Genomic DNA, 15397 nt, shown 5'->3' with positions numbered 1-15397 from the left:
ATCCTTCAAGGGTTCAAGTCATTGTTGTGCGTGTGGTAGAATTGATTTGGTATTTTGGAGTATAATGAATGCTGTGTAATGAATTAGATTATGCTTTTTACAAATGCAGTTCTGTACCTCATGCTGTTTAATAAAAAGAGATGTTGTCTTTATTCATTTAAAATAAAGAAATTCAGCATGGATTATGCTTCTTTGCGCAGTGCAGAAACAATCCATTTGAGGGGATTTAGACGGATATGAGCTCTGTGGGGGAAAGGTCTTTGTTTTGCTATAAATAGCCCGGGCAAGGCTGCTGTGCAGAAAGGATGGCTGCCTGGTGGTGACCTAGTTTGGGTTCACCTCTGAGATGGGCCGACAGGAAGCCGAGGTTCCCCTGATCGGTCTGCCCCCTTCTCTGACTCAGCTGCATATGTTTGGGTGGCTGTCTGCTTGCTTATTCTTCGTAAAGCCACTTTGTCTGTCCCATGCAAAGCTGTTGTCAGGATTTGTTTCTCGCCGTTTTGATGCTTAATTCAGGGATTGTGTACGTCCTCCTTTGTCCTGTGTTGTCTTTTTGCAGATATTTGTCTTTTGTGATATTTTGTTAATTTTGTAGGCCACTAGCTGTGCCATGTTGTTGTTTTCAATGGTAGTGTAGTATGTGCACTTTTTTTTAATAGGTTTTCACTTCTAGGTCGGCTGATTTTGGGGGGAAAAGGGAATTGAGAATTTTCTAATAAAAATTACGATTGCGATTTTTAAAATGCTGTGCTTGTTTGTAGGGCTGCAGAACTTTGCCCAACAATTTTGATCATTATTATGTATCTTTAGGATTATAAAATAATAATAATTATTATTATTATTATTATGATCGTTAGTATTACTAAATAAAAATATGAAACAAAATAGGAAATATTACTATCATTATATTTCACTTTAAAATAAAACTCAAGTATTTTAGAAATATAATATAATTTTAAGAAAAGTAATAATTTGTTAATAATAATGTTAGTATTGATGTTATGATAATAGGAAATATTATTACATTTCACTGTAAAATAAAATTAAAGTATGAAAAATATACATTTATTAATAATAATAATTTATTTTAAAGTACAAATGTAAAATTACAACACTAATAGTTGTATAAGTTAGATTGCTTTGAAACATAATAACACATATATATTTGGTTTTAATTTTAGTCTTGTTTTAGCACTTTAGTTATTTGTTTTTTTAGTTATTTTAATATATTTATTTTATATATATATTTTAGTTTTAGTAATTTTAGAATTTAAACTTAAGTTAATTGCCAAGCTAACGTTTTTTTTTATTTTCATTGAAGAATTTTATATTTGATTTCTTTATTTGAATGTAGGAAACCTTTTCGTTTTAGCTTCGACCCTTGCGTCTACTCTGACTAAGGTCTATTGGCCTTAGAGTGTATCAATACATCAATATGGTCAAAAGTGGAAGTTCTGTGTTCAATTTGTCTTGCATTGTGTTTGTGTCTCCAGGCGGATGCAGAGAAGATCAATGGAGAAGCCTATGTGGTCTTTGGGATCATCCTGTTCTTCTGGGAGTTGCTGCCCACCAGTCTGGTGGTGTTGTTCTTCAGAGTGCAGCGCCCCAATCAGAACCTGGTGAAAGTCTAATCCTGTCTCACTTCTCTAAATCCGTTAGTCAATATCACAGCTGGACACTTACTCAATGACGAGAGCTTGCGATTGGCTTTTTAAGCCCCAACGGAGAGCTGTTTGCCTGTCAGATAGAATTAATTACTCATACGTCTGCCCCACTGAAAACAACATCCCATGCTGCTGTGTTGGGCCAATCATATTGTTTTATTTATATTTTGTATACATTGTTTCCACAGACATCGGGCGGCATGATCAACAGCCACAGCTTTAGTTCCAGGGCGTATTTCTTTGACAACCCACGACGCTATGATAGTGACGATGATCTGTCTAGAAACACAACTTCTAGAGGAGAGAGATGCAGGTGTGTTTAGCCAAATGTTATCTTGCTAAATAAAAGTATTAATTTCTAAAAATGTATACTAACAAATCTTCCTGAACAAACTTTTGAACACTAGTGTAACTGAAAATGACTGAGGTAGTCACTTTTAAACTCCGGAATTGCTCTGAACGATTCACGCAAGATTCAGCTGTTAAATAAATAACTTAAATGAAAAAGAGCCAGTAGTAACGCTTTATTTTAGTGTCCTTGTTACATGCGTTACATGTAGTTACTATAGTAAAAAACTATAAATGATGCATAATTACATGCAACTAACCCTAACCCTGGTTTCACATACAAGACTTAAAACTAGTTCCAGACTAAAATGCTTGTTTGAGCCATTTTAACTGAAAGCAACTTACACTGACATAACTTAAAATATGTCAGTGCGATTGTTTTGTCTCAAGATGTTTTTTTTCCTCAGGCCCGTTTATTAAAGCTTCTTAAATGTCCTATTGAACTAAGGTCTAATCCTGGCTTAATCTAAGCCCTGTCTATGAAACCAGGCCTATAATTAAGATTACTCAGTACTTAAAGGGATAGTTCACCCAAAAATGAAAATTCTGTGATTAATTTCTCACCCTCATGTCGTTCCAAACCCGTAAGGCCTTTGTTCATTTTCGAACACAAATGAAGATGCTTTTGATGAAATCCGAGAGCTTTCTGACCCCTCCATAGACTGCAACATTACTTCCTTTCTGTACCTTGAAATTGGCAATTAAGACATTGTTAAAATAGTCCATGTGACTCCAGTGGTTTAACCTTAATTTTATGAAGAGACGAGAATACTTTTTGTGTGCAAACCCCAAAAACCCCAGGTAAATCACTCGCGTGAATCGCGTCATTCGCGTCCGGTGTGAACGCACCATGACACAGACGAGAAGAAATTGCTGAATAAAGTTATTTGTGTTTTGTTTTATTGCACACAAAAAGTATTCTCGTCGCTTCATAAAATTAAGGTTGAACCACTGGAGTCACATGGACTATTTTAACGATGTCTTTACTTGACAGTTGCAATAATGCCTATGATAGAAGGTTAGCGAGCACTCGGATTTCATCAAAAATATCTTCATTTGTGTTCCAAAGACGAACAAAGGTCTTACGGGTTTGGAATGACATGAGGGTGAGGAATAAATGACGGAATTTTCATTTTTGGGTGAACTAACCCTTTAAATGTAGAATTACACTGTAACAAAGACACCTTAAAATAAAGTATAACCGAACCAGGTTATAAGAGTCATTTGTTTGCCAACAGCAGTGGTGACTCGCAAATGTTTATTTTTTGTTGCATTTGCGACCATTTTAGTTACAATCTTAAGGCCACGACGCACATTCATTCATTCATTTAGTGAGCTATTCCTTTGATACAGCAGTTAAATTATATTTCTAAAGGCCCCTTTACACCACGTTCATCAGCTGGAAAAAATTGTTGTGAAAGTGATTTCAACGATATTGTTTCTCTGATGTCTTCATTGTAGTTGTGGTGTTGACTCAGCTATTCTTTTATATTTAGAACAATATCTTTATCGTTATAGTTATCATCCTTAGTGTGAACGGGCCTCACGTCTTACGGTTCTGTTTTACAGCAGTATCCTGTCGTCCACGCCACAGATGGGCCCAAGTTGGTACGGCTCTATCCAGAGGAACAGCAGCCTTACGGCGGTCCCTCACCTGCTGAATGGTCCCCAAACATCAACCGCCCCTGTTCTCTTTGCCTACGGCAACACTCAGGCCAACCAACACCATAATTACTATTCCACCCCCCAGAACTACTACTCAACCTCTCACACACATTACGCCACCCCTCAGAACTAATGCAGATCCTTTGAGGTTCGGCTCAGCCAGGACATCACTGAGCAAAGCGTTATGGTTGTCTTTCCCCTCGGCCAATTTATCTGTCCACATCCATTTGGCAGAAAATTTAAAGGGACAATTTGATGGTGATGTGGGGGGGGAAAGCTTTTTTTGGACCAAATGGACCAGATTTTCCTCTTTCTTCGATGTTCTCATTTCTGAAAACCATTCATCCCATCACCTTTCCATGGGCTCAGAACGGTGTCGCAATTAACTCCCATGAGACTTCAGCACATTGACTCCCCTCTGTGAGTTGGGATGTGCTTTTTGCACTTACTGCGGGCCTACATTTCATATTTGGATCAGTTGGAATAGGTGTAGGCCAGAATGTGGTGATGGTGAGTGGTTCTTTTTTGGGGGAGAATCCTTTTATATTTCTTCGTCTTTTGAGAAAGAGCATGACCCCCTAGTCCAACCGAGATGAGCAAGCGTAAGAGCATTCTGGATCCGTTGGTACTGGGACCAAACGTGCACTGACATTCACATGAAATCCATGTGTCTCTTTCTTAATTTCCTTAAACACTTTTATTCTGTTGCCAAAGAGCCCATGCTTAAATCCAGGCTTGACCCATGAGCCTCTATGATAGTTGATTTCCACGCTTCCCAAAGACAAAAAGACACCTGATTCCCACAACCGCCAGACTGACGACTGAGATCTAGTGTATTCCAATGTACCAAGTGTGACTAGGAAGACTAACTCTACTTACATCCTCTAATATCTTGGCTTTTAAAGGACACTGTAGGCTTGTGGGTGAATTTACCCACGTACATCAGTAGTCGAAATCTAGTATAGTCGTTCTCCAGGGAAGCCAGAAATGGTGCCATCTTATGATTTTCCTAGACGAAAACATGTTGCACAAAATTAACGTTTGTATGAAACATGTTTCATGAGCTTTATATCATCATTCCTGTATAATTGTATTTCAGGAGCGTGATTGGTCAGCAATCAGTGCCCCATATACGGCTTAAATGAAGTGGCCCCTTCCATTTCCCTGAAATGTAATTTGTTTTGTGTTTTAGCAAAAAAAGAAAAGAGAAAAAAAAAAGCTTATTTTTTTTATCCCCTAATTTGCTGCTCCGTATGTTATGAGCTGTGCATAAGATGTCAACAATCATTTGGCTGAAGCAATCATCAGACGCGGTGTAAATACGATGAACGGGCAGCGGTAAGATTGAAACGCCATATGCACCTGCTCTATTATTGGATTTATTTTTAAAATGTGTTATTTTAAATTGCGTCTTGCAGGATTTTGTGTACGCTGTATTAAACGAGTGGATGATTTTCATTGATTTGGACATTTTAAGTTGGCCTGCTTCCTTGCTTTCCGCCAGCTGATGTGTAGCAAAACTTTTCATATATTAGCGAACATGAGCGTTAATTGATGGAAAGGCTGTTTAATCGAATGCTGATTGGGTTCATTTACTGACAAACCACAGAAAAGAGGGGGAGGTGGTGAGTTGGTAGATTTGTTTTTATTTTTTACTAATTTATATATGTGAGTCTGGTCTGAAAAAATGTTACTGTGAAATCTGTCATATCAACTCTTGAATCTCGCAAAAGAGCAAGCCTTTTGTTTTTTAGTTTGAGGCCAATGAATGTAACTTGTTTACCCATGTTCATAGTTCATTAAAATGTACACAAGCACTACCATAAAAAAATAAAGTTTTATTGCACTGTTTTAAAAAAAAAAAACGTTTGGTGTGAAGTCTTGAGTTATGCGGTGTGAGAATTACAGAAAATGAATGTTCCTGGGCACAAAAAAATTGGCAAATTTTGCCAAAAACTTCACTGTCTATGATGTTTTTTTTTCTGAGACAGCAATGGCTTAAGTAGAGCTTACATTTAGCTAATTTCCTGACCAATAATTTGTGGATAAGACCATTAAAAGCTTAGTGTAAAGCCATTTTGGGCTTGGCTTTTTTTTGTGCCCAGGAGTGTATATGCATACATGTTTCAGTATCTTCAGTGTTTCCCATTCAAAATAGCATTAATTTCTCTTGATAAATGTCTAACTTAGTCGTGTTTTCGTTTCTTGGCTGAACTGCAGGCCACAATTGAATTTGTAGTGGTTAGATCTCATTGAGTCTCATGGAGCATCTTAAATTAGGAGCCTGTGAATCTTGGGTCCACCTCTTAAGATTGCCAGCAGTGTATTCAATGTTTGATTCAGAACTTTGCATTACGTGCTATTAATTGATATAACTGCTGAATTCAGGTTATGTCAAACCTTACTGCAGATCAACTGGTAGATCATGGAACTAACAATGTCATGGGTTTGATTCCCAGGGAACACACATACTGATTAAATTAACACATTGAATGCACTTAAGTGTCAAATAAATAAATGCAAATGTATAACACATATAAACCTCCACAGGGCACTTTACATTCATCACAAAATAAATGGAAAACACATGTGCTTGCTTAACACAAAACACACATCTAGAGTGTTTATGGAAAAAAAAAATGTCCATAATGAAAAAAATATATATAGTACAATTTTCAAAATCTTTTTTTTAAATACAGTCAATATGCTAACAAGATCTAGGTGCCAAGGCATATATATTATAAAATGACGACAACAATTACAACCATAATTTTGAATGGCATTTTTTCCAAAATGGTCACCCCCCCCAAAAGATGAATATTACATCTATAAAGAAATGCCACCTTGACTTTATATTATGCAAAATATGTCCCTCTTGTAAACCATTTAAAGTATATTCATGTATTTTCATTGAGTTTCCAAGAAGCTACATTAATTGTCACTTACAAAAATGTGTTTTTCATGTAATAGTGCAAAATTTGCCCTAACATTACAGTTGAGACTAAAGTGCTCAGTCCTTTAGGAGTAGAACAGTGCAGTGCTGTTAAAGGGATAGTTCACCCAAAAATGAAAATCACCCCATTATTTACTCGCCCTCAAGCCATCCTAGGTGTAAATGACATTCTTCTTTCAGACGAATTTAATCAGAGTAACAGTAAAAAAAAATGCAATCAGAGTTACAGTAAAAAAAAATGTCCTGGCTAATCCAAGCTTTATAATGGCCACCCAATAAAGTGCATCCATCCATTATAAAAGTATTCCACACGGCTCCGGGGGTTAATAAAGGCCTTCTGAAGCGAATCGATGGGTTTGTGTAAGAAAAATATCCACATTTAAAACTTCCTGACCGCCTTCCGTATTCAACTTACGGGCAAAGCATAACTGGAGCATCGCATGACGTCGGACATAACAAAAGTGTTTGAACTGCGAGAGGCGTTACACTTTCTGTGTAAGTTGAATACGGAAGGTGGTCTGGAGGAAGCTAGATATTTTACTTTATAACGTGTTAAATATGGATATTTTTCTTACACAAACCCATTGATTTGCTTCAAAAGGCCTTTATTAACCCCACAGAGCCGTGTGGATTATTTTTATAATGGATGGATGCACTTTTTTGGGCTTCAAACATTGAGCTGCCATTATAAAGCTTGGATTAGCCAGGACATTTTTTAGTATAACTCTGATTGTATTCGTCTGAAAGAAGAATGTCATGTACACCTAGGATGGCTTGAGAGGGAGTAAATCATGGGGTGATTTTCATTTTTGGGTGAACTATCCCTTTTAACTGCATTTATCAACAACTGGTATAAAACATTCTGAAAATGTTAATTTATCAACCCAAAAGGATATAATTCTGTCATGTCATGTTATTATAAGTTCTTGACTGTTGCCGAAGGATGGACTTTAACGGTCACGGTTTGAGCTTTGACAACAGCGACCGGAAGTTCTTCAACTCTCGAACACTTGTGGAGATCCTGAAAATAAAACACAAAAATAAAATCAAGACAAATGAAAGACATTTCAACTAAAGATATTTAGAAGAAAATAGATATGACATACCTTCCAAAAGCATTGAACAAAGACACAATTTCCTGCCGGCTGAGCTGAAATGATGGATTGTTGTTGCTTGTGTTGGGCATGGCCTCTATTTGCCTTTCTGAGAATAGGATTTTCAGTGCGGTTCCCAGGCCCTGGGTCTATGAGAGACATTCACATATCAACACAAATAACATCATCTGGTTACCCGTCACAATCTTTGTTGTCTAACCTGTAATTTGCCCCAAAGTCTGCATTTAAAGCATTCGACACAGTCCATGATACGCGAGATGTTCTTAAAGGTCCGCTTGAAGTCTTCCTATGGTCAGGGAAGAAGCAATTTATTTATTACTTCTTTAAAAACATACATTTCTGTAACATTATTGTTTTTATAGAAAACTTGGAAAAGAGCCACTGGCCTTTAGTTTCATGGCTTCCTTCTTATTACCAGCAAACAGAGCGGTCTCATCAAAATGCAATGGAAAGGATCTGCAAATAAAGAATTAGTAATATTACGGCTGGGATACACTACAACAGGAGTTTTCTCTTTTTAAAGAGAATCTGTCTTTCATAAACCCAATTTATATACTGAAATATTATTATAAATCTAAAATTATTTTTTATTATATCTTTTTTTTTGGTACTCACTATAATAAATGTACTGTTAAATGTACTCATTATTTTATACATTAAAAAATGTACTATTAACTATAAATATTTTTGATTATAAATCACATTTTTGACCAATAACCAATTAAAATGTGTTCTAAAAAGGACCCTTTTCACAGACTGTGATGACGCATTTCCACAGTTTACATTGCAAATCCAGTTTTTCATATCTTAATTTTGTTTTTAAATGTAATACACATTTATATTGTGATATTTTGTGTTATATTACCTTGCCAGTAAATGACAAAAAAAAAAATTCTAATACAATTTCTAATACTTCCCTCTTTTGGAAATCCATGGCAACTCTATAATTGGATTTTTTCTTTTGCTATTTGAGCAAATAGAATACAAAAATTGTATTTGCTGTCATCTCACGCTCACCGCTATAGAAGTTTACCCAACTATGACGACTTCGGAGAACCCAAGAAATGTGAAAAGGGTCCATCGACTCAACATATTTTTATCATCCGAGTGTATGGAATCATAGTCTAAAGCGAATTTTAAAAAAACTATTCAGTGACCATCATACACTACGCAATTATCTGTACATCTGACTGCCCAAAATCTGCAGGCTTGCTCTGACTTTTGGCAACTATCGCCTACTCTTCTTCTGTAAATTAGGGCAGATCTGGGCAAAAATCGCATAGTTTATTCTAGCCTTTAGTTAAATAAAAAAATTTACATATTACCTAAATAAAAATATTCATAACCTAATCACTAAAAAAAACAAACACTCTAAATGGGTCAAGTGGTGCTCACTGCAGAGCCAAATGATGTCCAGCTCCCCCTCTCTGGACGTCATGGGTTGAGCTTGACCTACTCCAGCTCCACCTCTGTAGATCTAATGGGTGGAGGAATAAACTTATGGTTAGGGTGTGGTTGGACCTTCTAGCTCCACCCATTATGCCCAAATTACACCTAGAAAGGGGGGGCTGGACTTCACACTCCACCCATGACTGCAGCCTCTCAAATGATTTTTTATGCAACCATTGCAATGCTCTTACTTAGCCACATGGAGGAGCTCTAAAAGCAGTTTCTTGTTCTCGTTGTCTTGTGTCGGCTGGCCGGTGTACAAATGGAAGGTGGAACGTTCAAAATACGGTAGAATTTTGGCCAGAGCACGCAGCTCAATGAGGTACAGGAAGTAGAGGTTGCGTAGCCTCTTTGGCCCCTCTCCTTCTGTCAGCTCCTCGTCAAACCTCAGCTGGAACTCGGACACATTGTGACCCCACTTCATGTCGAACCAGTTTTCTGACCAATCAAATCAGACAATTTAACACTTGACAAGTTTAAACAGTGGCAGAAAATGATTAATTATAATGAAACCAACAAGTAGCACTCACCATTTAGGAGGTACCTGGCACTCAGGTGTATGTTTATACTGGAATGCAGTCCTGAGATCAGCCTGAAGAAAGCTCGTTTCTCCACACACAAGCCTGGGGAAACAACAAGAGGGACATGTAAGGAACATGTTAATTAAAATATACAGTAGTAAAATATAGCACCTTTAAAGGGATAGTTCACCCAAAATTGTTAATTCGGCATGGACTTCCATTGTATGGAGAAAAAAATATACTATTGAAGTCAATGGGGCCCATCAACTGTTGGGTTACCGACAAACTTTAAAATATCTTTTGTGTTCAGCAGAAGAAAGAAATTCATACAGGTTTGGAACAACTTGAGGGTGAGTGAATGAAGACAGAATTAACAATTTTGGGTGAACTATCCCTTTAAGAGCCACTTACCCTCCAGCCAGCGATAGAACCCCTGCCCTTTAATAAGAAATAGACATGTCATTATCTAGTTAATCAAATTGGGTTAAACGGATCTGAAGAACATGACCTTACCATCTTCTCCTAAAGTGGACAGAAAGAAAGAGAGAGAGGATTATGGGTCATGAGCATTACTATTTGATCAATGGCATGGATCTATTGTGTGTAGCCCTACTGAAAAATCAACATGCTCTAAAAACTGACATTTTAGACTTGAAAACACTAAACAATGCATAAATAAATGCTCACCACTGTTAGATACCAAAGGATTCAGCGGTCTCTTAACTGAATACGGTCTGGAAAAGTAACAAAACGATGCTGTTAAAACATTATGAGTACTTAAAAATAGTCAATAAAAATATTAAAGTCAGAATTAGGGTTTTGAGGGTATGTATGAACCAACTAATTAAGGCCTGAACCTCTTGAGGGGGGGTCTTTAAAGTGTGTATTCTTTTTTTATTAAATAAACTTTTTTTATGTTTTTAAAAAGAAACTTTTAGTCTTTTATGTTCACCAAGATTGCATTTATTTGATCAAAAATACAATAACATTTGCAATATTGTTTAAAATATTATTATAATTTAAAATAACAGTCTTCTATTTTACAATATTTTAAAATGTCATTTATTCCTGTGATGGCAAAGCTGAATTTCCAGCATCATTACTCCAGTCTCCAGTGTCACACGACCCTTCAGAAATCATTCTAATATGCCGATTTGCTGCTCAAGAAACATGTATCATCGCTGTTGAAAACAGTTGCGCTGCTTAATATTTTTGTAGAAACTGTGATAATTTTTTCAGGATTTTTCTTTGATTAATAGAAAGTTTATTAGAACAGCATTTATTTGAAAAAAATATATTTTGTTAGATTATAAAATGTCTTTCCTGTCCAAGAAGCAAAATACAAAAAGTATTAATTTCCTTAAAGGAACACTCCACCGTTTTTAGAAATAGGGCTTATTCAACATCTTTCCTACATTTAGATATGTGGGCAAATGCATTTGTCTCAGTGCTCAGCTTAGCTTAGCATAATGAATGGAATTCATTAGCGCTTTCCTTTAAAATAAAATCGTACTGACTCCAAACTTTTGAAAGGTACTGTAAATAATTCCAAACATTTCAGTAATCACAAAATGTTAAAGGTTCACTGTTTATGTTATTTACAATATGTCAAATATCTTGTGGCAAGCAGTCGAGGCCGAGGGACCGTGAGAGAACGGCACGAGGTCGGTGGCGTGATTGATAATGAGCGTTAGCTGCGCCCCTGGACCAGTCTCACGGAGGAGCTTGGATGCATAAAAGGAGGAGCGATGACAGTGAAGGACGAGAGAGGACCAGGCCTGGATTTAGACATGTCGTTTAATATGTTATTGACATAAATGACTGAAAATATCAAAAGACCATGAAGATAGCTGATGGTTGACTAAAACTATTCTAAAGGCCCGGGTATACATATGGTAATCTTGTGGAGTTGAGCGTGCAAGCCTTTTCAAATGATGCATCCCAGTTCACCTAATTATACTACTTCCTAAAAGCACGTACTCTTTTTGTGGAGAAAAAAGACATACTTTTGAGTGTGTAGCAGAAGAGTATGCAAGCTTTGGGACATACTACTTCGTCATCTTTAACGGACAGCTCTGTCGCCTAGTTACATGCATCCTGTCACCGTTTAAACTGCACTGTCAATCACCTTGACACAGTTCAAATCCTCCACATTCAATTAAATTTCCTACTGTACCGGAGAAAAATTTAGTAGCACACTGATCTGCCAGTTTTGGGTATTTCATGCTGAGATTCTCCTCATGTGTTTGCAATTTAAATATGATGATGCGTTTAAAAGTTAATGGCCAAACGTATACGTTTTCAATGCTGTTGCAGATGAAATATAATGTGGATAACGTTGAATAAATATATTTTTGTCAGGTTTGATACTGATAATTAATCACTCAAACCCTTTTATCTAAATCTCTCTACTTAACCGCCATGTTTGTAGTTTTTTTAAGATTGTAGTTCTAATCGAATCTCATCCAATATGCAATGGGTTGTGGGCAATATTAGCCGTTAGAGTGTGCACAGATCTGCACTTAGGATTCTAACCGGGAAAAGTAGACCATCCAGGTATCTTTGGAATACTCATTTCAACATACTACAATTTGGGACGCACTAATTATAATTTAGAATACTATTTAGGACGAATAGTGTGCGAATTAGGATGCAGCAAAAGCGCATTCGGCGCGTGCGCACTATCTAGTGGACTTTCAAGCACTCAAGTCACTCGCATATGCGCTGCTGTATGTTCACCGTCGATGTGGACACAAAAATTGGGCTGCCTGGGACAGTGTGCGCGGATGTCCGTGAACCCTCCTGATGATGAAAATTACGCCACACGGACAGTACGTGGACCGTTTGGTCCATTTGAAAGAGACAAACTTCTTTTATAAAGTTGACCTCCTGAAGGTCATAATTTGCACACTGATCAGAATAAATGTGACTGTGAGGCTTTACTTGAAGCAGTTCTCCTCATATATGCTGTTCCAGATCCGCCAGGCCTCTGGTCCTTTATAGCCAGTAAAACGCTCAGGGTTGAGCAGCAGATCGACATACTTTGATTCAGGCGAGTCCTCATCTGAGAAAAGAAGAAAAAAAAAATCAATGTTGCAGCCTGTGGAGGATGACTAAAGCATACTGGTCTTGTAGCTCAATGTGCACTTGCCAATTATCAGACACCTCAAATAAAAAGCAGATGATTTGATCAAACTAACAAACTACCATCCAACATGCAGAAACGATCTGATTCATCATCGTGTTTCTTCCACTCTTGGAGAGCCTGCAGTGTCTCATCACTACACAGAGAAACACTGAGTGAGAACTCGCACAAACAAAGACAAAAAGTAAAGAGATCTGTGGTATTCTTGACTCTCGGAAGGAGCGACACTTTTAACACAAACCTTAGAGAACTGTTGACAGCTCCGAGTTTCTCTACCTTCTCACATTTCTCTATATCCTGACTAGCTTCTTCTGAATACTGTGAGGAGAAATAATTAACATCCCACAACACCAAAATGCGCGATATACATTATATGACTTTCTAATACCTTATAACTGCTGGATTTAAGGCCCTCTGGTACTTCACCCTGCTCAGAAAGACACAAGGAGCCTTTTTAATTTTACAAAATCCCTCGAGACAAAAACAGCTGAATGAACTTTGTGGAGCTTACCGGTGTGCACGGTTTCACAGCACAGTATATGAGTCCACACTGGCTTTGGTCTGTCCAGAACGGGCAGGGGTTGTTCAGATTGGCCTGAGGAGCATAATATTGAATATTAGAGATGAACAATGAATAGATGTCTTCTGTATAGATGTGAACTGTATTGTCAACGATAAAATCACCTGGTAAAACCGGAAATAATCAGATGATAGTAGTTTCTGTAGTTTGGGAAAGATTTCCTTGTTGTTGAACCTGTCGATGGTCTCAACATCACAAGCACAATCATCAAGAGTCCCAGTGACCTACAATCAAAATGCAACAAGTTAATCATTCAAAAGTGACACATCATGCGATGATGGTTGCAAATTTTAATACTATAGTACTTTGGTTATTGCTGCACTTTTTTATCCACGTTGTCTGTGGATAACTGGATATAAAACATTTATTTTTATTTTATTTTATTTTTATTAAAATGTTTATTATTTTTAAATTTAAATAATGTTATTTAATCACACACAAAGAGCTATTAATAGCTGATGAAATAGAGGAGCATAGTAATAGTAATATTGAGTTTATTGCCATATCAGCATCAACGGCGATTACATGGCAAATACATATTAAACATTTAACAACATAATATCAAAAATACAATATAATGTAAAATTCCACTTAGGCACAAAACAAACAAAAATAAGTACATGTACAAAATGAGTACAATTATAGTCTGTCTGTCTGTCTGTCTGTCTGTCTGTCTATCTATCTTACCTTTTAGGCCACTAAATCAAAATTTCAAAACTTATTATAGTTCACTGAAACTAAAAACATACAAATTGTTGCTTACTTGAAATAAAATAAACATAAACTGAAATAAATTAAAATAATAAAAAGCTTAAAATCATTTTATTTCAGCAAGTCGCCAATGCAACATTTCTCAGTGAACTAAAATAACAAAAACAGCACTGTATACTAACACTTTGACTAAAATTAAAAGAACAAACTCAATAAAACTAACTAAAATCAAAACGGAAATGAAAGAACTGATGTAAAAAAGCATTCAAAATATTAATAAAACCAATAATAGTATGTACATTTTCCATGACTGTGGGAACATTCCACGGTATATCAAACATATGGCATTACCATCGTTTCAGATAAAATAAACCCTTAGCACTGTTGTAATTTCTAGGTTAGTGACACATATTTGATATTTACTCAAATCAGTTTCCAAAGTGATAAAACAACAGATGTTGTATATTGTGGTCTCACCTGACAGAAGCACCTGTGAGCAGCGGATCCTGCCGTCGTCACGTGGACGCCAGTGAGTAAAAGCGCTAACCGAATGAAGGATTTCATTATCACGGAACCGAGTTCGGCATAAACGGGTCTTCTTTACAGTACTGCTCACTCGCTACGGTGTTTGTGTAATGCGTAGTTCATGTAAATAACACGTCGCTGCAAGACACGTTCACTTCCGATTGAATCAGCCGCTACGTGTAGTACGTGACTCAACGGCTGCTGCGATACGACACAAGCCGCGACGATGAATAATGGAGCTAACGCGCATTCACTAAGCACTGTGTTGCAAATTATGCTTTATTTTATTCTTAAATAACTGTCTCGGTGAATCTGTCGGACTGAACTGTAAAATTAGCTCTTCTAATGTCGTTGAACTGAACTGGGAACGCCTTCCTTTTGGATGAGAATTGCACGGCATGCAGTTCTCCACATGATGTCGCCAAACACTAAGTTGGCGGCGTTACAGTCTGTCAACTCTACGGAATCAGATATTTTCTGATTATGAACTGTAAGTATTCTTACATCCAGTTTCCCTTAAGGTTTCTAGTGATATTCCCCCGTTCTACAGGCAGAACTTTTTAAGACAGTAGCCTACATCTGTTTATTCTGGAGTTATGCAGTGCAAATGTTAAGAATCAAGAAACGTTTTCTTCCAAGTGTAATGCAGCAACATGTTTAGATGTATTTTATTTATTTAAGCAGCTGTATTTCTATATATGTATATATTATATATTCATTT

At 36.8% G+C, this 15397-nt stretch overlaps 2 protein-coding genes across 2 annotated transcripts in view; one reads left to right on the top strand and one right to left on the bottom strand.

Moving 5' to 3' along the window:
- The window catches only part of gpr137c (G protein-coupled receptor 137c), a 33161-nt gene extending 27631 nt beyond the window's left edge, over positions 1 to 5530 (top strand). Inside the window, exons 5-7 of the mRNA XM_079833595.1 lie at positions 1494 to 1619; positions 1853 to 1977; positions 3582 to 5530. Of these exons, the coding sequence (XP_079689721.1) occupies positions 1494 to 1619; positions 1853 to 1977; positions 3582 to 3810 (480 nt within the window). The 3' untranslated portion in view covers positions 3811 to 5530. The remainder of the gene's footprint in view (positions 1 to 1493; positions 1620 to 1852; positions 1978 to 3581) is intronic.
- A 1675-nt stretch (positions 5531 to 7205) lies between these two features.
- Positions 7206 to 14981, bottom strand: ero1a (endoplasmic reticulum oxidoreductase 1 alpha). Its single transcript, XM_079833598.1, has 15 exons — positions 14629 to 14981; positions 13545 to 13664; positions 13372 to 13455; positions 13249 to 13287; positions 13102 to 13178; positions 12923 to 12996; positions 12659 to 12779; positions 10377 to 10449; positions 10127 to 10148; positions 9725 to 9817; positions 9386 to 9632; positions 8132 to 8201; positions 7945 to 8031; positions 7737 to 7873; positions 7206 to 7651 (listed from the first exon to the last, which is right to left on the bottom strand). The coding sequence occupies exons 1-15, from the start codon at positions 14713 to 14715 to the stop codon at positions 7588 to 7590; spliced, it is 1395 nt and encodes a 464-aa protein (XP_079689724.1). The 5' UTR covers positions 14716 to 14981; the 3' UTR covers positions 7206 to 7587.
- Between the last annotated feature and the right edge of the window lie 416 nt (positions 14982 to 15397).

This window comes from Gobio gobio, assembly GCF_949357685.1.
Source record: "Gobio gobio genome assembly, chromosome: 13".
NCBI lineage: Eukaryota > Metazoa > Chordata > Actinopteri > Cypriniformes > Gobionidae > Gobio > Gobio gobio.
Note: the sequence above shows the minus strand (reverse complement) of the source record. Positions and strands in the feature narration are given on the sequence as shown.

What these genes read in the sequence shown, in the direction of transcription:
- ero1a (XM_079833598.1), bottom strand. Translation starts at nt 14,715, where the DNA reads ATGAAATCCTTCATTCGGTTAGCGCTTTTACTCACTGGCGTCCACGTG. An exon ending in GCTGTCAACAGTTCTCTAAG is followed by an intron (nt 12,997 to 13,101) that starts GTTTGTGTTAAA and finishes TTCTCTGTGTAG; the next exon opens with TGATGAGACACTGCAGGCTC. An exon ending in GACTTTGGGGCAAATTACAG is followed by an intron (nt 7,874 to 7,944) that starts GTTAGACAACAA and finishes TGTCTCTCATAG; the next exon opens with ACCCAGGGCCTGGGAACCGC.